The sequence below is a fragment of the Lathamus discolor genome, chromosome 5 (assembly GCF_037157495.1).
Source record: "Lathamus discolor isolate bLatDis1 chromosome 5, bLatDis1.hap1, whole genome shotgun sequence".
In the NCBI taxonomy this organism is placed as follows: Eukaryota; Metazoa; Chordata; class Aves; order Psittaciformes; family Psittacidae; genus Lathamus; species Lathamus discolor.
In genome coordinates this window covers 63,840,146-63,862,605 of record NC_088888.1, presented here as the reverse complement: position 1 = coordinate 63,862,605, position 22,460 = coordinate 63,840,146, and the positions used below count along the sequence as shown (strand labels likewise).

General features: G+C 43.2%; 2 protein-coding genes across 7 annotated transcripts in view; both read right to left on the bottom strand.

Annotated features, from left to right (window-relative positions):
* Window positions 1-309: 309 nt before the first annotated feature.
* DDO (D-aspartate oxidase) lies at window positions 310-10,439 on the bottom strand. Of its 2 annotated transcripts, XM_065681082.1 has the most exons (6): window positions 9,936-10,439; window positions 5,008-5,146; window positions 4,646-4,860; window positions 4,357-4,465; window positions 3,372-3,548; window positions 310-1,287 (listed from the first exon to the last, which is right to left on the bottom strand). In XM_065681082.1, exons 3-6 carry the CDS (start codon window positions 4,815-4,817, stop codon window positions 720-722), a joined length of 1,026 nt encoding a protein of 341 aa, XP_065537154.1. In that variant the 5' UTR covers window positions 4,818-4,860; window positions 5,008-5,146; window positions 9,936-10,439; the 3' UTR covers window positions 310-719. The 2 variants fall into 2 exon arrangements, with proteins under 2 accessions (XP_065537154.1, XP_065537153.1); XM_065681081.1 differs by lacking the exon at window positions 5,008-5,146.
* A 3,143-nt stretch (window positions 10,440-13,582) lies between these two features.
* The window catches only part of SLC22A16 (solute carrier family 22 member 16), a 50,281-nt gene continuing 41,403 nt past the window's right edge, over window positions 13,583-22,460 (bottom strand). For 2 of the 5 annotated variants that reach the window (XM_065681076.1, XM_065681077.1), the window contains 4 exons: window positions 22,019-22,146; window positions 21,642-21,751; window positions 21,007-21,106; window positions 13,583-16,409 (listed from right to left, as the gene is read on the bottom strand). In XM_065681076.1, coding sequence (XP_065537148.1) covers window positions 16,203-16,409; window positions 21,007-21,106; window positions 21,642-21,751; window positions 22,019-22,146 — 545 coding nt within the window. In that variant the 3' untranslated portion in view covers window positions 13,583-16,202. Of the gene's footprint in view, window positions 16,410-19,625; window positions 19,713-21,006; window positions 21,107-21,641; window positions 21,752-22,018; window positions 22,147-22,460 lie in introns of those variants that run through there. The other 3 variants (XM_065681078.1, XM_065681079.1, XM_065681080.1) reach the window with 3 other exon arrangements.

The window sequence follows — 22,460 nt, the reverse complement described above, 5'->3', positions numbered from 1 at the left end:
GGACAAAAAAAAAGAGATTTGCAAACAGGTGTGGGAAAAGATGCGCAAACCCACAGCTCATATGGGGCAACTTCTCTCAAAACTTTGCATTCAGCTCCCTGAGGTGTAATATGGGCAAATGCAGCGATCAGTGTCACATACCTGCTCTAAAATCACACTTGCCTGGTCACTGTGCACTAACATTGCTTTCTGTAAGAGCTGACCGTGAGCACTGGAATGCAGCACTGCAGGAATCTTCTTTTCCTTGTAAATCATATGGAAAATTGTGAAGTTTGTTATCAAGATGGCAGGAGTAACGGCAATACTAGATTAGATTTGGCACAAGAGGAAACAACTAGTTTTTATTGAATGTGATCCTAGTGCATCCGATACCCTCCAGCTGCACATGAAGAAATGCTAAATACTGCAGAAATGTGACCCCCATTATGTGAAGAACACTTAAATATCCTGCCTTCTCTTTAACATGAGGCTAGGAGAAATGCCCAGGGGCAGAAACAATGCCAGATGAAGGAGGAGCAAATACTGGACAAATATTTGAATCAACTCATCATGCCTTTCCAAAGCGGCAGCTGGAAGCCAGGTGAGATACCACTCAGCCTCTGCAATGGCACAAGCTGTTGTCTTAGGTTTCTTCTATCCAGTAATGGAATACAAGTCCAAAGCTGCTACTAGGAGATGCCACACTAGCCTGTTGTAAATGGAAAGGGAGCCTCTGGGATTCAAAGCTTGGCCTTTGATGAGGAGCCTTGCAGGGAAGCAATGCACTCTCCCACGAGGCAAGCAGCTTCTTTGGCTGTGCCCCTGTGCACCGAAAAGCCACCTGCACCATGACCATAGTTGTGGACCACCAGGAGCTTAACTCCTCCTTGACTCAAGACCTCTCTCTGCAGCCTCACACACCGCCTGGATGGCCTCAAGCCCACCTTCACCTGAATATCCTGAGCTCCCCGCAGTGAGGGCTCAAGGGAGCAGCATCTGTCAAAGATGTCTTTGGTAGTCCCAGGGTCAGGGGAGAGACTCCAGTTCTCCTTTTCCCTGGTTCCCCCCAGGGTTATCCTGTGTATCCCTGGGTAGATGTAAGTTAAGCCATCCCCATCCCGGATGAAGTTTTTCACCCAAGGAGCATGAACCTTGAGTACTTGTCCCCTGACAGGAAGGAGCTTCTTGTCCCCTACCAGCTGGTGGGCTCCAATGCCCGCACAGTTGACGATGATGTCATATTTGCTATGCAGCTCCCACAGGTCTGCAACTTTTCTGGTGTACATCTGGACGCCACTTGCTTTCAACCTGCAAAAGACCGCAGAAGTGAGGCGGAGAAGAAATCCCTAAACCCTCATGTACTTATTATGGACATTCAGTAAATGAGATAGATTGCCGTTAACATAGCGGTCAAAAACAGACAGGTTGGACAAAAAGCAAAACAAAAAAAAAAAAAGCTGGGAGGTTTCTGTATGTTATTTGTCTGATTTGATCTCACCAAAGCTATTTTTTTAGCATACTTGGGCTGGAAAAGATGCATCTGGTTGATCAATATTAGACAAGGGTCTGGGATAAGACCCTAGGCAGACAGTCAGGTCCTCATGTTCAAGCCAGATTCCACCCTAAACTTGCCTTGAAGCCCTTCCCTGTGGAAAAACATTGGCATGAGATGGAGCCCTGCATCCTGCCAGGTGGATCCAGTTGCTGGGGGTCTTTAGTTGGGGTACCAAGTAGGAGATCCTGTCCTTTGCAACAGTCTGGCAGCTGGCAAAGTGATCAACCCCACTATAAACCCGGTGGTTTCCCTCAAAGCAGTGAGTTAGTGAAGGATCCAGGGCACAGCTGATGCTCTGGGGTGTTGGTTCAGCAAGACACTGAGGCTGGCTGGGAAGAACAGGGGAGGCCTCATGCAGCAGCTCTGGCTGGGCAACTTGCTGGGAGAGCACATAAGTGTTGTAATTGGGACTTTGTCATCATGACATAAAAAAAATACACCAATAAAAAAAACTGAAAACTCCTAAATTCAGGCAATCAAGCAGGAAAAAATTCCTGAAGCCCATTTTTGGACCAGAAAGGTGGGCACAGAGACAGTTTTCCTTGTGGACTGCCAGGAGAATGGTCTATAAACACTGCTTGAGTCACTAGGGGTTTGAGAATTAGTTACATGTTTAATATGCTCTCGCTTCTGATCACCAGGGAGAAGAGAAAGAAAAGAAGCTTGATCATCCTATTAGACTACATCTTTTGAGAATTAAATTGGCTATAGCAGGAATAAGGAGAGAGCAGAAATCACGTGGCAGATACTGAATGCATTGTACAACCCAGTTGTGCTTCAGCAGAAATTTCTGACTCGGTTAGGTAATGAAACATGACGGAGCATTTGCACCAAGGAGACAGCAAAGACCTCACATGGCACTGACGGCACTGGAGTACTCCCAGCCTGGCTGGCTGCTAGAACAGGACACGGTTTTTCACATTTTGCAAGAAGCCAGCTGAGCTGGCAATTTGTACCATGGTGTCAGTACGCGTCTCTTCACTTAACCTCAAATCAGCTTGCTGCCTATTGCTTTCTCTCAAGAGGAGGCAGCTATTGGCTCACTTTATGGGTACTTAAGTGGATTAAATGCACATGACGGTGTCAAAACCTTTTTAAATCTGCATCCTGACTTTCCTATGGCTATCTAAAATCCATGCGTTTTGGGGAAACTTGGAAACAGGCAAATTTTCTAACGTTCATGTCAATCTAGGCATGAACTCTAAAGCCATGAACTCCTGAGAGTGAGGGCATCAACCACCTTACAGAGGCAAACATTTCCAAAAGGTTTGCTACAACATGATGCTATCTGACCATTTTTCACCTAGCTGGATTAAGAAATTAGTCCAATTGTTGACCAAATTTGAGTTTAATTGGTCCATCTTACTTCTTAAGTGCGGGCTTCAGAGATAAGACATCTTCCTAGACATGCCCGTTCTCCAGGGGTTGGACATATCTTCAAGAACAGAGGGGTATTATTTGGGGAGTTTGACAAATGAGGAGCACCCACAAGTTTTCTTAGGAGATGGCAGGTTCCCAATGTACCTTCAAGGTCTGGCTGGCCAAGTGTGACACTGTGGTTGTGTCAGTCCTATGCCCAGAGGCACCCCCGCTCTAAGCCTGACTGTACAGCCACACTGGTAGAAAGTGGACATTGCACAACGGGGGCCTTTCACATTTTGAAAACTCATTTATTTCTGGTGCTTCTCCCCAGGGGAGAACTTGCTGCATTTTCCCCGGTGAGAAACAGCCCTTTGCCAGCTTTGCTCAAACCTAAGGCTCTCAAAGAATCCCCAGCTTGCCCCTAGTCCCTTTGCCTGGGTTTCTCCCCATGTGCCCACCCTGCAGCAAAACCAACCTTTTCTCCAGCCACAACAGGTAGGGCGGACAGTCACATTTCAGTGTTGTAAAGGCCTGACCAGATTGATGCTGTGGAAACTTCTGGAGTTCTGCTTTGGACATTGGTCGAAATCCCAGGACAACATCCGACCAGAAAGGTAACTCTTCCTTGGGAGTGGTTTTAAAGACCTGCCACCTAAAAGGACACATGAAAAAAGCTGCAAAACTTAGTGCTGTTGCTCTGCCATGTTATGTGTCACAGCCATCTCTGCACAAACCCAGGAATTCAGGAACCTGTTTCCCACTTACCAGTGTAGCTCAGCAAGCTTAACAGCAACAGGGAACATTGCTGCCTGCTACTGCAATACCCGCCTTGGCAAACAGGCAGAGGGCTGCCACAGCTGAGCTTGAGGGTGACACACAATGGTAAACGAACTGGAGAGAGCTCTTCCAGCTATACTGCATGTACTTCCAGCTGTAGAAGTACAAAGTTCCCTCACCATGGTTGCAGCCACCCTGGCTGGACCTGCACATAGGGTCACTTGCACACCTGGTCACAGCTTTTTGGGCATCCATAAAGCTACAGTGACCAGCCTCAACACTCCCAAGAGGTGAATTTCTGTACCTAATAGGCATTATAAAAAAAAAAACCCAACACACCCCCCACAATTGCATCCCTATACCTAGCTGCTGAAGCTGGAAGATCCTGCAGCCCCATCCCTATGGAGACCACCCCTGCTGCAAGCAACCGGTGGATGACAGTATGGAAAACATCAGTTGTTAAAAGACATTTTGTGCTGGCCAGTCTTGAGTGGTTTCTGTGTGTGCACCTATGAATGATATTTGCTTCAAAATACATCATACCTGAGCAGCTGCAATTCAGTTTCTTGGGAATGTGGCCAGAAGAGTTACTCTATGAAGGGAATACCCCTGAAATCCAGCGAGGAAAACATCCAGCACACAGCACAAACATACTAAAGGCTGCCCCAGGGGGCTGTTCTTACCCAGAAACCAGGTGAATGCCGGCCTCTGATGCCTCAGCTGAGTTACTGATGGCAAAAAGGTAAGTAAAGGTCTCTTTGAACCACAGCTTCTGCACGTGGATCGGTGTGTCTGCAAGTAATCAAAACCAAACATGCAGATAGGGATAATGCGAAGAACAGAAACGTACAATCTAGTGTTGATGAACACAGGTCATGGCACTCTTCTTCCTGAACCTCTGTGCACCTCTGCACATGCTGGCACGCAGCCGCATGAGGTGCCATGAGCAGAGCCAGGCGGGGCTACACGTACCTGGGTAGGTGTGAGGGATGAGCATCCCGGCTGCAACATCACTTGTTGTGTTGGGGCTGAACTGCTCTGAAAGGATGGTCACGGAGCAGCTGGGACAAGTCTCCATGATGCACAGTGCTGTGGACAGGCCGATGACTCCCGCACCAACCACTGCGACCTTGGGTGCTGCCATCCCCAGGAGGAAGCGCCAGAGGAGAGAGGTACCTACCCTGCGTCTGGAAATCACATATCCGGATTTTTGAGAAGTATTTCAATAGCCACTACCGCATCCTCAGCACAAGAGCAAAGGCAAGGGAACTGTCTGTACGTCCGGCACTGGTGTTAAGGCACTAGCAATCTGGGGCAAGGTTTTTTCAATGTACCTGCGGGAGTGAGGCACCCGTCAAGTTTTCGATTGCGTCAGAGGCAAAAGTTGGAGCTCTGGGGAAATTAGCATTCAGGCACCCGGAGCAAAAGGGTTGTTTGAACATCAGGATCTCCAGCAATGAGGTTTGTCACTGCCTGGGCAGCAGAAGCAAATTGCACAGGAGGCAAACTGGTTACGCAGAGCAAAGAGTCCAGTGCATTGTGGATTATGTTTTTCTTAACATGCATTTTAGTTCCTCTGCTGTGCAGGGCTCTCCCTCTGACCCTAAGGACTGGGTTAGCTGCTTAGCTCTGTCCTAGAAAATGTGAGGTTTAGCTATTAAACACAATGCATAGTTTCATGGGTACAGCCTGGCTGTTTACACTCCCACATATAAAACTTGCTTGGGCAATGATGCCTTGGTGGGAAACGTGTGAGAAGAGAAGCTACCTGTACCCTGGGGGATTTTGTGCCCCTAGTAACCTGAGGTCTCCAGCCTATCCTTGGCCCCCTGTACCTGCCAGTGTGACCCCCTGCCTTGGACAGATTTGTGAGCATCTGAGGCTGCCACTTTCCCAGCAGCACATGCTGGTCCCCAGGAACCAGCCAGCCTTGCTGCCCCGAGAGCCTCTATATTTGCCTCTCTTTGCCATGCTTTATGTCCTGGAGTAGCTCCTTTCTACTCCTCAGCATCTTCAACTGCTGATCACGACTCCAGGAGGTGCAACATCTGTTTTCCCTAGTCCTGACCAAGTCTGGGAGCTTGGCACCTGTCCTAATGAGTGGTGCACATCTCCTAGTTGATAATCACCTGGCTGCCCATCCCAGAGAGGTGCCAGCCTACGTGCCTGGCCACAGCCACACAGCAGGTTTCACACCAGTGGAGACACGAAGCACAACTGAACCATGCAACTCAGTGCACCCTGCAAACTCCCTGAAGGCAGGAACTAAATGTGTCCGAAAGAGACCAGGCAACCTCAGAGGTGATAAATCCCTCAGCAGCTTTGAAACAGGTGATTTGGATGCAGCTGCTGGCTCAGGTGCTCTTTCAAGGGGTCACTGTGAAAAGCTAAGCATGGATGTAGGGGGAGAACCTCCTTGGCCTGTGGGGTCTTATGTTTGCCTGGAGTATTCAACCAATATTCACTCTTGGAAAGGATGCTGAGCAAGATGGACCTTTGGCCTTGCCCCCTTATGGTGTTGCTTCCTATTATGGGACTCACTCACCCCTGACTGTAGAAATCCAGCCTTACTAATTGCTTTCTAAGAACTTTTCCTGGAAACCAGTGCCTGCAGTTTTAAGGACGGGCTGATTTCCCATCTTCCTGTGGCTTTTGGCGTCTGATGTAAATTCAGGCAAGCAGACTGTGTGGGATTATGACAGGTCAGGTTTATTTATGAGATCCTTGCTCACAGCTCTTCACACAGCTTCTCACTTACCCCTGGGGTTTTCCTACTTAGAATCTGACGTTCTACTATGCAGGAAGAGAGAGAGGAGCAGGCATTGTTGCCCATCATTGCATTCCTTCTGCATCACAGACAAGGGTTGTTACAACCCCTCTTCTTCCACTCAGGGCAAAGTTTAAGCTTCTTCCTGTTAATTATTACCTCTTCTTTCACAAGCTGACTGTAAAAGTTTTCCCCACAGAGCAGGAAAGAGGATGGAGAGCAGAGGTAGAATGTACCCTGAACATGAACCAGAATCACCGGCCTGCATGGGCTGCTACCCACATACCCCATCTGAAAAAGGGCTGGTGCAAGGGGAAGAAGAAGGGGAAGAGGAAGGGGAAAAGGAAGAGGAAGGGGAAGAGAAGGGGAAGGGAAATGAAAGAGGAAGAGAAAGGGGAAGGGAAAGGGAGATAGTAGCAACAAGAAATGGGAGGGGTAATAATGCTAAAAATGCTTAGGAAAATTGGTTCTGAGAGAGGTCTCTAAACACACTTTTATTAACAAACCTTCTCACTCAGCACTGGCAGCCGTGGAAATGGCATGCGGCTCTTAGCATGCCCAGCGAGCCTCCCAGCTGTCCATGGATGACCAGAGTCCTGCTTTTTCAGCTGCCCCTGGGACATACGTGACGGGTACATCAGGCATCTGCCAGGGATGGGCTCTTGGTTGCCCCTCACCACTCTCATTCGCAGAAGCCCTTGAATGGTGATGGAGATTGAATTTCCTGACTGACCTCCCTGTTGCTGAGGGAGAAAGGGGAGCTGCAGCTTGGTGGAGGGTCAGGTTTCACAGCTCTTCCCATTTGGATGGGGTTTTCAGTATCAACTGATCTCGATGTTGCAAAAGCCAGCTAGGGCGAGGAGGAGCTGCTGGTGGTTCTGCAGCCCGCAGGAATGGCTCAGAAGGCTGTGTCGGGCACTCATTGAGTTCATAATTTTTCAAGCACTTACTGCTGCAGCCCAGGAACACATCAAGCCCCAATGTGTTAATGTGCCAAAACCTGACCGGCTGCAAAGCAGGAGCTACACACAGCTTGTAACAGCAAGCGCAGCTCAGGCTTTGCAGAGCCACTTGCCCCCTATGAGTGCAGGACTGCCTGCCTCAGCTGGGAGCCTTGTACCTTCTGGGAGAACACAGGAGGAGAAACTGTATTAAGCTGATGTGGCAGGGCAGCTTAGTGCCAGTGAGGGTGACACCTCTTGCCCCCTTGGACTGGCTTATGCTGAGGGGTTTGCAAAAATCAGTGTTTAAAAGACTAATCAGTTGCAGTAGGTGTTGGGGAGGCAGGCAAAGAATGTCAGGTACTGCTTATCTCTGTCCTTTCTTAGTGTCAGAAGGGGACAGAAGCTGGACAAAGCCACCTGGAGCTGTAATTCCCCAGCAAAGAGAACACCAGCTGCCTGACTCAGGATTCATGCCCCTGCTGCCCTCCTGCTCCTCCCAGAATGAATAGGGATTTTTTAAATTGAGATACTTCGTGATGTGACTTAATGATCCAACTGCCGCAACTGACAATGCTGGCAGTGTCACATAGCTGTGTATCACCACTTAGTGCCACTAACCTTCAGCCTTAATGTCATTCTAGCAGTGGACAGATCAATATGGATAAATACACTGGTCAACAGCACACTTACATGCACACACAAGAAATCTGGAGAGGGGCGTTTAACAAGGGCATGTAGGGATAAGCTGAGGAGGAGTGGTTTTAAACTGACAGAGTGTAGACTGAAATTAGATATTAGGAATAAGTTCTTTGCTGCGAGGGTGGAGAGACACTGGCAGAGTTTGCCCAGAGAAGTTGCGGCTGCCCCATCTCTGGCAGTGTTCAAGGCCAGGTTGGATAAGGCCTGGAGCAACTTGGTCAAGTGGAAGCTGTCCCAGCAGGGTGGTTGGAATCAGATGATCTTTAAGGTCTCTTCAAACCCAACCCATTCTACGATTCTGTGATTCTATTACACACAGAGAAACATGAACACCCACTGCCAGCTGCAGCTGTAGCCTCTTGGCCCTTGGTCCCTCCAGGCTGTAACAGACCTTGGGATACTGGCATCCCTCAGCTGGAAGAGCTGCATAAATGCTCGCACTTTGGCATCATCGCATTACAGACAGGGCCGCTTGCCATACCCTTTTCTTTTCTCCCTATGGCTTAACTCCACATGCATTCTTCTCTGGCAGGCTGGATACTCTTAGCTTGTGTTGCAACCTGGCTGACCTACTAAGCAAAGCATTTTACACATGAAAATAAGCAGCTGAAAAAGCCCAATTGAACTGTTGACCAGAAAATGGGTAAACAGGAAGTAACCAAAACATGTTACATTTGAAGCCCTGTAGGGATGGGTGTTTTTGCTGACTCTCACTATATAGAAGTGCTGAAACATTGCTTTGGATCTCCTGAAGCTTTCAACACTGGAAGGAAAGGCTCCAGCCTTTCTGAACTACCATAGAGGGCTCCTTACCCACCTGGGCCGCTGCCCCCACTGACCCTGCCCATGTCTAATGTGGAACCCTTTATCCCTTCCTTTTTCTTTTTTTTTGCAGTTCACTCTTGTGCTTATTCGCTTCCCCAGTTTACAAGCGTCCCCAGTGTCGTATCCCTCTGCCTGACCCCAGAGTGGGGTTCTGTCAGGCTCTTTGCTAAAGGTAGTTAGAGATGCTCATGCAGCTTGAGCCATTCTTGAGTTTGCTAAGGAGATGGCCCCAGTTTTGGCTTTTGACTCTGACCTGGTCTCTCTTCTGTCATTTGGGCTGCTTTGTGAAATGTACATTTGGGACCTGCCACAGGAGGAAGGCGAGGGTGCGCTCTCTTCGCCAAACAACTCTGGAAACTCCTTGGGATCCCCTCACCCTTTCTGTACACACAGCACCACGGCCAGAAAGCAGGTGTCTGATCCACCATCACAGGAGACCCCAGGGCTCTCAGGGAGGCCTCAGCTCCTCTTGCAGATAGGGTGTTCCCCTATGCATGCACAAGAAACACCTCTTAAAGGACAGCAGGTTATACGCACCCTATGAGCCAGCAACAGCAGTAACTCCCACTAGCAGCACCCACACACAGAGCAAAGCGCTTGCTTTTCTCCAAACCCAGGGAGGTCTGCAGCCCTCTTTCCCTGCAGGGAGCTGGTGAGCCTGCTGCCTCTCTGTGCGGGGAGAGGGTAAGCAGGGAGAAGAGGAGGTTTGGCAGGCGCCTGGCTCCCCCGGGGCGAAGGGCAGGGCAAGGCAGGGCAGCCCCAGCCAAACCCTGAGGCTCGCCGCTCACGCCACAACCACCCGTGACAGCCACTGCATTCATACTGCCCAGCTGCCTCTGTCTGTGGCCTGAACCCCTCCCTGCCTGAGCTTACACAACTGGTTTGTGTCAGGTCCCTGTGCAACCCCCCCCACGGCCGCCTTCCCCGGCCAAAAAGGGCTCCGTTATCTAACATTTCCCTCTTCGACTGGAAGTAGTCCAAAAAACCCACCAAAACAGAACAAACAAGTGGGCAGAGCAGGCAATACCTGGTGAGGAGGAGGCCCCCGTCCTGCTGGAAGAGACACCTTCCCGGGAAGCGCGGGCAAGTAGAGCAGGAGAGCCCGGAGCGCGTTGCCGGGGAGGAGGCTGAGGGGCTGCTGGCAGCTCCCTTTCCCCGAGGTGGCTCCGCGAGCACCCGGCTCCCCGTCCCTCTGCTAATGAAGGAGCTGTTTGTGCCCAGGCAAAGGCCACGTCCAGCGCTGGCACCTCTCCCGGGGCGCCCGGCCGCCGCGCGTTGGCGCTGCCGGAGCTCCGCCGTTCGCTGCCTGCTGGTAACTTTTCTCCTGGATTCCCCCGGCGCGCTCCAGCGCTGCTGCTGTCCTGCACAGAACACGTTGTCTTTTTAACTCTCCTGCGAGCAATTAACTGTGTTCTGCAGCTGTCCCAAGGTTGCCACAGTGCTTGTGGAATCGTGCTAGCAGTGAGGATGGCAGCAACATGAGCGTGTCCCTGGGGCCAGACATTTCAGTCCTCACAGGTCAATGAAGAATGAGTCTGCTAAACCGCAAATGCCTAACGAGCCCAGCCAGGCGGGGCTGTTTGGATTAACCTTTTCAGCAGAAAACCACAAATTTGTCAAAAGCAAACCTGTCTGGAGGATCACTGGGATGAAATTGTAGGCCAGGGCTTCCTGGCTCCAGACTATTTGCCATTAGCAGGACATTTTGGCTAGTATTTGACAGCCTGAGCATTTGTCCCTAAGCAGGGTCAGCAAGGCAGTGTTTGCAGACCATTTCCCTCCCTGATGCTGTCGAACAGCATTTGCCATGGAGCTTCCAAACAGGTGCCTATTCTTCATAGCCATTTGAATAGGGAACAGCAGCCATCCGAAGGGCATCCGTACATACAGCAACAGCATGCAAAGCATGTGACCAGCTGATCACCTTAGTCAAAACGGCTTTTCATTCTCATCACTGGCACTGAGACTGTGGAGAGAATCTTCATAAGAATCACCCCTGGGTGCTGGGTTTTTCTTATGCCTGTGCAAGTCAGTTCATCTTTACATGGAACGTAATGAGGCAATGTTAATATCCAATGTAAGTATCCAATCCTGTGTGTTAGACAGGAATACAGAAAAAGGAGTTGGTTTGTCACTAAATGAGATGTTTCCCATTGCTTCTGATTACTTATAAACCTAGGTGAGTAATTTCTTTGAAAGAGCTGGTTTTGTGTACCTCTCTGCAATCATTTTTATATATATCAATCATACTGAAAAAAGGCTGCCTCTCCATTGAGATATATACTTTTTAGGCTTGATTTTTCTCAGCTTGATTGAACTTGGTGCTTTTGAAATCAGTATATCAGGGATGATTCAAATTTCTCAACTCGAGCAAATATTTGAACTGTTCACTATGGTTACTTTCAGGGAGAAACGTAAATCACCTGGCAAGGGCATATAGAGCCATTAAAACACAAATGATTAAACCAAGTGATGGGTGTAACTTGATCAGAAAACATAACATTAACAAAATAAGCATGGAAAAATTAATAATTTGCCCTAATTAGAGGCTTAACGGAAGCGGAGAATAAATAGGTTCCTGAAATGAGCTAAGGGGACAAATCACAAATAGGGCTGTAAATTGCTGCAATTCTCATTTTCCTTGCACTGTCTGCGCACTCCAGTTCCTGTGCGATGAAGTTACAGTAAGTTTTCACATCCGCTGAACACCAAGTGGTCACAAGTTACATTGTTTTCAGTCCTGCAGTTACCTACTCTCTCTTCTGATCAACTCATACCCATTCTACAATATCTGCAGCTATTTTTGTCACTACTGAATGTGTCTGAGGGACTACTGTCCCAGTCAGCTTACACAAATATAGGTAAAAAAGAACCATATTCTTCCTGCAACTAAAATCCAAAGCATGAGACGTTTTATTGCACATTTTGTCATAGTTGCCACCTAACACATCATTACCCAAACCTTCATTTACATCTGCAAACACAAACAGGAAAAAGACACACACGATACCTGTCAGCCTAAACCATGGGCTCTTCGTGGAAGGCTGAAGCCCCAGCCCAGCTCTTGCAAGGGAACATGTACCAAACACAGAGCTGCTGATAACAGTTCATTAAATTTCATAAAAGTGCTAAGATTAAATAATGTGTGTTTGACTTTATTCTTGCACATAATTGCAGATAATAAACACACGTTAAAAAAGAACATTAACATACATTGAATTAAATCCATATATTCTGGGCAAACACACACCTTCCTATGAGTACTTACTTCCTCCACATTACCAAAATGCACACGGCACCTGATACAGACTCTTGCACAAAATTATTAGATTACCAGAGCATAGATGTGCTTTGATCTTTCTTCATGAGATGCAACAATGCAGATAATGCTTGACTGCATTACTAGAATTTTTCCGGACAGAATAAACTTGTTCTTTTGTCAACACTCTTAAAAAAAAAAAAAAAAAGAAATAAAATAAATCTTTAATTTAATTTGTTCCCCACAAATCTGTTCTGAGATTGAGCCAAGCATCTTTAAGACGCTTGTAAAAGGCATAGGAGGAATCCAGACCCTCCTGTTTGCAGCCACAAATGCCTTTTGGCATCACGTTTACATGCCTTGTATAAGCCCTTGCAAAAGACACTCACAGGCTTTGCGTGTTGCTGAGCACAATGCTGTGGAGGCTTCCTAAGTGACTGCACCTAAGAAGATGGCAAAAAAAATCTGTGGAAGATACAAGAGAATGCCAATGAGTCTTCCACTCCATCCCAGAGCTCAGATATGAGACCATCTTGTTTCCACAGAGCCATTACACAAAAGCCCTCAGCCCTCAGGCAGGATTCACCCCCTTGTTCAAACATTCAGGGCACAACCCAAAACATTTTACACATTGCACAAAGTTTGCATAGCTTTCTTTTTTTTCACATTGATGTTTAAACTATAGAAATTTGCACAAAGAAATTTAAGTGAGCTGTTAAAGTAGAAAATACATCTTATCAGCTTCAAAATACAGATTCAAAATATCAAACACATTTACTCATTATTTTTCCTTAGTTATCATTAAACCAATGATAATTGCCTTCATTCCTATGTTTAGCCCAGAAAGTATGTCCTAAACAAACTGTAAGACTGTCTAATAAAATATGATATCAAATTTAGGGCAAAACCTTTTGTCATTGTGCAGTAGTGACCAGCAATTAAGACAGGCAAGAATTCTAATCTATCTAATCTACCTCATAAAACCATTATGTAACTCCAGAGACATTGATCAGCACAATTTGCACTAAGATAGAGATGGGAAATGCAAACATAAAGGAACTTAAGGACTCAGATAAGAAACTCTGGAAAGCAATTCTTCTCATGAGCAACAACAGTTAAATATACCCCACAGGGACAGAAGCCTTCTCAAACTCAATGTCCTTTTATCAGAGATTTAGATAATCTATGAATATTTAAAAGAAAGACATCAACTCACCCTGTCTACGCTACATTTATAATGTGTAACTAGTGTTAAACGCATTTTTGTCCATATGGAAAAAACAAGCAGACAGAAATGCTAGAGACATATAGACACATGCTATTTCCTTCTTTACAGTAATATGCTCTCTCAGGTCAAAGAATAGGATAACCCCAGGCATCCTTTAAGCTATTCATGCATAAAATCACAAAAGGTGTACCTGTGGATCAATAAAAATTTTATTTCTAGGGTAAGAAGTAACATCATTAGTTCAGTGAAATTCAGATCTAATTTGAATCAAAAACCAAGTACCAACTGACTTCAGTGACAGGAGGAACTGGCTTTTGGGATTAAAAGCTATCAAACTACATTGTATTTTAGAATCACCATTAGATTTTAGCTTGTAAGCATTGCTCAGTATCACTGGTGCATCTAAGTTTTTGCTTTCTTCTTTTTTTTCTTTATGTTATGTATACCAGTAGCAGGTGACTAGGTCCTGAATACCTCAAGTCAAAGGAACACAGAACATGCATTGTCTGTTCTTAGTAGGGTAACTCCCAGATCAGTTATTCGGCAGGTAAGGAAGTTGAAAAATTAATTTTAATAGTTCTTTAGTACCTTGCTAGAAACAGACTTACTGTCCCCTGCACTTAAGACTAAGGAGTTTAAGACAGGACCTTGTACTAATAAAAGAGGGAGTTATCAGTGTGGAAAAACCCCAAAATTATGCAATTACTTGGAGCTGTCAAGAGGCAGGGTGGTTGCAATGCCAGACAGCACCAATTCAATTCCTTGATAGGTGTATTGCATGATATTTTCCCTTAGCACGGTTAAACCCTTGTTTAAGGCAGAGCATGCAGGGTTAGCCAACGGATCTTGCAGATAAGGAGAGTTGTTCTGCTCTGTGAACTGGAGGGGGATCTGAAAGCAGTGGAAGAATACTAGGTCTGCTCTTCAGCAAAACAAAAACCCACAGCATGTGAGTAATTGTATCTTCACTCATAAAAGCATGTATTCAAGTCATTCTCTGAATAAAGATGTGATTACTCATGCGGGTAAGGTTAAGCACATGCTTTTGCTGAACTAATGTATTTGGACAGAAGCCACAGTATTCTATGCCATTCTCTTTAGAGGTTTTCTCTGCAAATACTGGAACACCCACACAATTGAAGGAAGCATGAAGATTCCTTTCTACTTTCCATGTAATTATTACACAGAAATTCCCTGAACTTAAACTTACTGTTTTTTGCTTTGAAGCATTTTAGTCCTAATATAAGATATGATTTTGTCCTAACACCAGGACAAAAGTGCTATTTGGCACTCTAGGACAATGCAGTAAAGAAAAAAAAAATCTTTTATAAGGGGATATAAATCGTTATTCTGGTTTCAGAAGTAATTGGAACTAATTTGACTGTGCAGATACAATTGAAAAATGTGGCCTCTAATCTCTAAGCACATAGAATATCTATCTACAGTAATATAGATGTCTTATTTTGGGGTAGATGGCAAAGAAGTAAACAAGGATGACCTGTTTTGATGAAATTGTACCAGCTAGCATAAGGGTATGTGCCTAAGATGAGAAAAACTGATTTCAAACCAGGTATGACAGGGTTCACACAGCCCAAGCAAGGTCTGAACCTCAACATGCAGTTTCCTCTGATGCTCCCCTCAAGCCAAGGGTGGCCAAGCAAGGACAATACGGATCCTCAGGCAAGCAAGAAACACCCAGGTCTGGAGGTAGACTGAAAAAGGGGAGGTGGGACAGAAAGCCATAAAAGTAGCAGCCAGAATGATGCATTCCTATTTACCAGTTTTCTGTGGTCCACAGTTGTAAGGCAGAATCACCACACCAGCAAGTAAGTGTTGATCTGCACACGAGGTGTGGATCAACAGTGGGACATTTACAGACCCCGACTAAAACTACAAGAGTAACTGGTAACTTTTGTTTGTGTTGATCAGTGTCCTCCAGCTAGCATTTTTTAAATTGTATTTTTCTAACTGATTTTGTGTAGTATAAGGAAAAAATGAGCTAGAGACAGCTGACCTATGAGGAAAATGGTGTAGATACCATCTCTACTAAGTACTCATTAGTAACTAAGTCTGCCTCTGTGCAGAGAGCCTGAATGAAACCCATTTTTCTAAGCCACTAATAAAAATACATTTGCCATTCAACAGAATGAATATACAAACTATTTGCACATTTTGCAAACTTAGTATTATTTTTTCAGTTTGAAGCTGTTCCACAGAATACTTTCCATTATTAGTAGTGGCACCTTTTCTAGTAGAAAACTTGGGGGGGGGGGGGGGGGTGAGAAAAATAATAAATTAGTTTAGCTTTAAAATTATTGATATGACTTGATGCAATGTTAGGGCTCCTGTCTTGAATCATAACTGTCTGAGTTTACTGTGTGTTGGAGTCTTAAGCCTGTAAGTGTCAGCTGCAATAGGACGAGAGTGGACAGGGTGGTTTTGTGGTGGTTTTGCAAATCTAACAGCAGAAAACGTGAAGCAAAGAATTGGCATATTTTTTACCTATGTGTAATCAGGTATGTTGCACCATTTACAGTAATCATTCCAACTCTCCACAGCAAGACAGAAGGTTTTCTAAGGTCTGGGTAAGTTTCTAAAGGCTGGGTAAGGAACTAGAAATCCTATCAAAGTTTATGCAGTACCTCTGTCGCAAAGGTCGTATATACTTGCTCTAATGAAAAGGCAAGACTAGAGACAAAGTAAAAGGCACAGATATTATAGTACAGTAACATTTCTTGAATAAAAAGATCTTATAAATTAGGTAATGATTAAAATTGGGAACAGCCATTTTGCTGTTGCTTTATTTCTCAGTGCTGACTGTTTTCTTGACCAAACATCTCTATCTTTTCTAATGGTGCACCACTATGTGCTGAAGGAGTCTTTTCTGAACAGCTTTTCTTGTTTCTTCCCATTTCTGTAGCTTCCACCAAAGTATTAGTCAATGGTTTTCCCAGTGTTTCTGGAAGCATTATTGTTAATATTCCACTCAGAAGAGCCATGATCCCAACAAGCAACTAGAAGAAATAAACAGTAGCTGTAAGGGTAGAAATGTCTTTCAAGTTATGCATTTCTTCAGTCTTGCTTGAGAGTATATTGAAATTAAGCACAAAGAACTGTAATTTAAAGCAAAGACTAAGTCTTAAATGTTGACTGTATAAAAGATCTGCCTTTTTGTTGCATAAATGAAAGATTATGCAGTGGAACTAATGAAGAGCAAGTAAAGTGTTTTGTTTACAAGAGATCAATACAGCACAAGGAGGAATCATTTTGAGAAAACAATACATATATCTTAATCTGGTATTTCTACTATCAGAAAATCTACTATTTAAGAACCGATTTTAGGATTTCATACATTTATTTTTACATGCATATTCACAGAGGTACAATTTCCCTGCCACCTGTAATCTCAATCCATGCTTCAGCTCCTGAACCTATTCCCCCTGTACCTGTGTGTGTTCTTCCTGCACTCAGCCAGACCAGAATTCTTCAGTATGGCTTGTTTGCCTGATGTTGCACAAAGAGTGTACATCTCTGCCCTGGAGAGCTCTTCAGCAGAAAATGAGTTAGCTCTCAACAGGAACATTTTGCTAAAAACAGTTTGAAAGAGCTGTTAAGGGTGCAGGCATTAGCTGAAATTTGCAGTTGGATCACATCTTGGATTTGTCCATGGTATGCACTGCTCCATAACGACAGCTTACTTCAGCATGAGTGGTACAAGTATCAGGATTATGTGGGGTAGATACTGAGGCACACACATGCTCTGGGAGTATCTTTCCTTTCCCTTAATTCTGTGACTTGTTCAATGAGAACAATTCCCACTTTCCTCCTTTGAACACAGAACAACATTAAAACTCTCACATTCTTCCAACGCTAGTTATAAATGACCCAAATCGCTCTTGATAGACACGCTTCTGCACAGCACATCAGGCCTGGCCTCAGTGTTTTCGAATTTTATGACTGCACTTTGATGCTGTATTATCTGTGTCCTGCCCTATGCTGATTCTCAGGTCTGTCCTATTTGTTTAATACTTTCTTTCCAAGTGTGAGAGAGAACATTTGGAATCACTATGCCTGTGTCTCTCATACACAGCTTGAGACAAGTTAAGCCTGACTTTCTCTTTAAGTCAGAAAGGTGCTTTAAAATAGAAATTCTCCATTGTAGCCTTGAGCTGTGCTATTTTCATGCACATGCACCATGCTGCTTTTGCTTCCCCTCCCCTCTGACAGAGGAGGACAACTGGTCTTAAGCAGAAGCAGAAGCTTTTAAAAAGCAGAAGCCACACTGTTGCATACAGTCCTATTAAATATAGAGGCTGACAAAACACAAAAGTAAGCAAAATACTGTCAAATACTACAAACTACAGTGGAAATAAAATAGTCATGCTTTTACCATGAAAAATGAACTTTAAAAAATCCTAGCAGTAATATGACCATTGGAAGTGGCACTGAGTGGCAAACTGAAGGAAATCCTTGTAGACGTATATATGTGGCAGGAGTGATCTTTAAAAATAAATTCCAAAACATTAAGGTCTCACCTCTGAGTGTCAAAACTCTTCTCCACTATCAAAATGTGATTTTCTGCCATGGTAAGACAGGATAAATTGATACATGGCAGCTATTCTACAGTAGCCTTTCTTACAGACATCCTTTAGTTTACATCCTTGTAAGTTTATATTTGAGGATATTAAGGGCTGTAAAGGATATTGAGGCTTATGGACACTCATACATTTGGAGTTTAGGAGAACAGGGTCACTACTGTTTGCTAACTGAACACGGTTAAAGCAACCCTGTGTGCTTCAAGTATATGTGTCTTCTCTGTTTTGGTTAGTCTTTTAGACAGTTTGCATTCTTTTCATGTTTTCCTTCCTCATGAACCTACCTCTTATTTCTCTGTGAACTCCCACTATTTGATAAGTGTATATACCACCAGCTTTCCTGCCTTTTCATCTCAGCTCTCTTAACTCTAACTTCATCACATGTTAGTTTCCTTTTTTTTTTCAATGGGAAAACTACTGCATGCTGACTAATTCAGTGTATTTTCCTTCTCCCTCACCCTACAAAGCATTTTCCAAACTTTCCTACAAAAAAAGAGACTATAAAACAATGAAGTCACACTATATTAACGAAATGACTTCTCAAATGTCATCTACCTTTTCAGGGTCAGTAATCACACTTAGCAATGAAGTTACTCACATTTAGTCAAAACAAGTCTGCGGTCTTATCTTGGCATGCTTCTTCATGAGGCATCTGATATAATTTAGCCGTTTGCTTGCTCATAAAAAATGTGTACATTTTGTATTTATGTACTATTTTACAATATATAATTTAGCATCAGAAAAATGTTCTGATATAATCAATTAATTAAACGCTTATGGATTAAGCTATTGTATTAATTATGTTTAAGCTCCATTGAAGTTAATTTGACAGAAGTACCTGCTTAAATTCATTGCTTTTTCAGGGTCTTAATTTGAAATCTGACTTTCTGCTTAGTAAAATTCTCAGAGTATTCCCAGCATTTCAATACAGCCAGCAGCTTCTAACAGCTGCCATGAAAAACGTCAAAATAAGGTTTACCACCATTTTTCGTATGTCCTCCCTATGTGGAGCAACAGTTTTAACTTCACAGTGGTCTAAGATCAGGACTTAATACATTTAGTCTAGAACAAAGATAATTTGACTTAAATACCCCTACAAAATAATACTTTTACTTTGGAGAACAAGTGATTATTCTAGTCTGCTGTTTATATTTATATCGACATCTGATGGCTCTGAACTAATCTAGATATGATCTTATTCACAAAATTCCTATTTCAACATAAAAAAGGTTAAATTTTGTCATGAAAATCAAAGACAAAGGATTAGCATTCATTTACTTTACTGACCTCAGCAGAGATTTTTTTAATTTATAATTTAGACCTTATCTAAGAGAAAAATCAAGCCTTTTAAAGGGCTACTGTAACATAATTCTTAACAGCTCAGAAACAGAAATAGGCTATACATAGAGCAGTTGCTTTACTGTATGTTTTCTAGAAAGTTGTCACATGAAAAACATTCTTGGCAAATTACTCTAGATTTACAGACATTCAGATGAGATGCTTGCATTATTCACAGGTGGCATAACTGTACATGAGACAGACTGTCAAACAAATGACAGTAGTAACTGCTTGACAATGTGTGGTGTATAAAATAGATCAACACAACGTATATCAGTTTACTTACAAATGTAATCCATTTGATTTCATTTCCATTCCAAAACACTTATGTAACCTGAGACTTGCCACACTATGCTCCAACTCAAGGCAAGCCTATTTAATAAACTGAAAAAAGTTTTATAATAGGAGTTAATAATGAAAACATGTTCACTGTGAACTGTTACACAACTCTACAAATACTCTGATACTTTTTTGTACACTGAGAGTTGTTCATAGCTGAAATAATCCTCTGTTTATACTGCCATTTGCACTGCTCTCCAGCATGTTTGAGCATTTCCCCATCTGTGGTTTAACTGCAACGCTTCTGCACAGATAAAGCTTATCTCAGCCAGTAAAGGCAAAACACGGACAACAGAAAAAGAATGCTCTCCCATGACCACTCTGTTGTGCAAATGTTTCTTTGTCTTTCCTGGGATGATATCTTGGCTTGTATGGGAGCTTGAGGGAATAAATTAATTTGTGGTCTCCTTCATCCTCTTAATTTTAATCCAAAACAACTGAAAGTAATTAATTTAAATAGTGGAATGAGTTCCCAAGAATTATCTGAAACCAGTCTCTAGCATCTGTAATTGAAGATTTTATAGTTGCAAAATCAAAGGAACACAATTCCACTTTTTCGGGAAATTCCAAACTGGTAGACAAAATTAGAGTAATATTAAAGACACATCCCGTTACATTTTCATCTTCTGATATTAAGACAAAACCTAATGGTAGCATGACCTGGAATTACCTACAAATAGGATGTGGTTAATGAATCTAAGATTCTGTTGCTTGTCAAAGTCACTGTGAACCTCATTAATGTACCATTTGCTTCTCTTTTTCTATCTTATGAATTGTTTTGTTCAGTTCTTGTAAATGAAAAACACAAAAAAGAAGCTTTGGGTCAGCTGTGAAGATCAAGTATAGTAAGCATAAGACATTCTTGATCTTTTGGAAGGCTATTGCAAGGATGCAATGAAAAAACGGCCACCCATGGTGAATTCCAGAATGGAAGAACCGTGCCTTTGAAAAAATGTTACGATAAATCAGGAGCATGGCCAAGAACTTCTAAGCCTGCAAAGTAAATAATTACGGACTAAGACACTTCCTAAATGTTATATAGTAGATGAAGTATATTTTTATGGAAAGTATTTTTTATACTAGGATTTTATACTGGGATTCAGTGCATAAGTATTTTTCTGTCTTCCATTTCAACAGATTTCAGTGACTTAAAGTCTCCCTTTTGCTTTCGCTGCATATTTTTAACAAGTTACTAATCTTTGAGACTTAAAATTTTTAACAGGAATGGTTCACTCAATTTCCTTTTCAAGATACAAGTTCAGCTTCTGGTTCCAGAAAGAAACAAGTGACACATGCATTTTCAAAACCAGAAATGTTCACCATTGAAATAAATACTTACAAGTGGCATGAAAATCCAGACACTTCTCAGATATACACAGAAAGGAGCAACCACACTTCCTACACGACACATCATGCTTCCACTTCCAACAGCAAGTGATCTATACATAAAACAAAGACTTTGATAAAAATTCTGGCAGATAAAGGAAACAATTAGAAATGCACAGCCACTTAAAACATCAGTAAAATGTCCATGTGTCTTTAAGCAATTACAGCGGGAGGCTATTGCTGCACTGATGTAAATTTATATTGTAGAAAAATGCAGCTGCTTCTATAACTAAGTTTAAAATCAGAATCATCATTCAGCATTGACCACAGGACTGTGTAAGAAACCAGGACTTCTAAGAAAGGCATAAATAATGTTTAAGAAACTACTGAGTATTCTTCTAGTTCGCATTGAGTATTCTACTTCTGCAATGAAATCAATCAATGCACATGGAATGAAAACTGAGTAATAATTTATGGTACAGCCAAGCCCTAGACACCTCTGAAGCAACCAAGGAACTCAACCCATCCCAGATCTTTCAGACCACTGCCACTGATGCCAAGAGCTGCTTGATCTAGCACAAGAGCATAACAATGGAAAGGAAATAAGAGCAAAGTAATGAAAAATACTTAACTGGCAAAAGTTCTTACCTTACAATTGTTGGGTATAGTTCTGCTGTGTAGAGATATATAAGGCCAAATGCCACACCTATTGAAAATTTTCCAGCCATATTTGCCAAGATAATTAATATATTGAAATCCTAGCGAAAGAGAGCACAATTAATCACCAGAAAATAACATTGTTCCAAACTTCATTTAAATCCTTCAAAAGTTGTGACCCTTCTTTGAACAAGCAATGATAGTGAAGCCTGCACTGAAAATACAAAAATCTATCTTAGACTGATAGCTGCAATTTAAAAGCCACCTTTAATCAGCTACATGATTCAGAAAGAGCAGCTGCATCTACAGACAAGAGCCTTTAAAATCGATTCTGACTATAGGAACACTTTCAACAATACATGACTAACCTGAGGTATGAACATAATTAAAACACAGATCAGTGCACTTAAAATAAGGAACGGAATGAGTGTGTTTCTCCTTCCCAGTTTGTCCATCCCAATGCAAGCAATGACATAGCAAGGCAACTCCACAGCACCTGTCAGTATGAAATTATTTTAAGTCATGATTACACACATTCATGTTGTTACTCTAACTTCTTCTTTATGAGGATTAGCTTAATCTAGAGGGTAATAAATAAGTGAAATCTAGAGATAAGCAGTGTGTCGGGCTAGTTCATTTGTTAACAGAAATGGCAGCAGAAGGCAGAAAACATGGCCTAAAATACGGTAGGAGGGGATAGAGGACAAGGGAAATGGGTTTCATAATGCAGAGCAGCTCTGTTTCTCTTTGGGGTGGAAAACTACACAAAACAGCAAGGACATGACCCTGGCACTTGTGACTGAAAGCTCT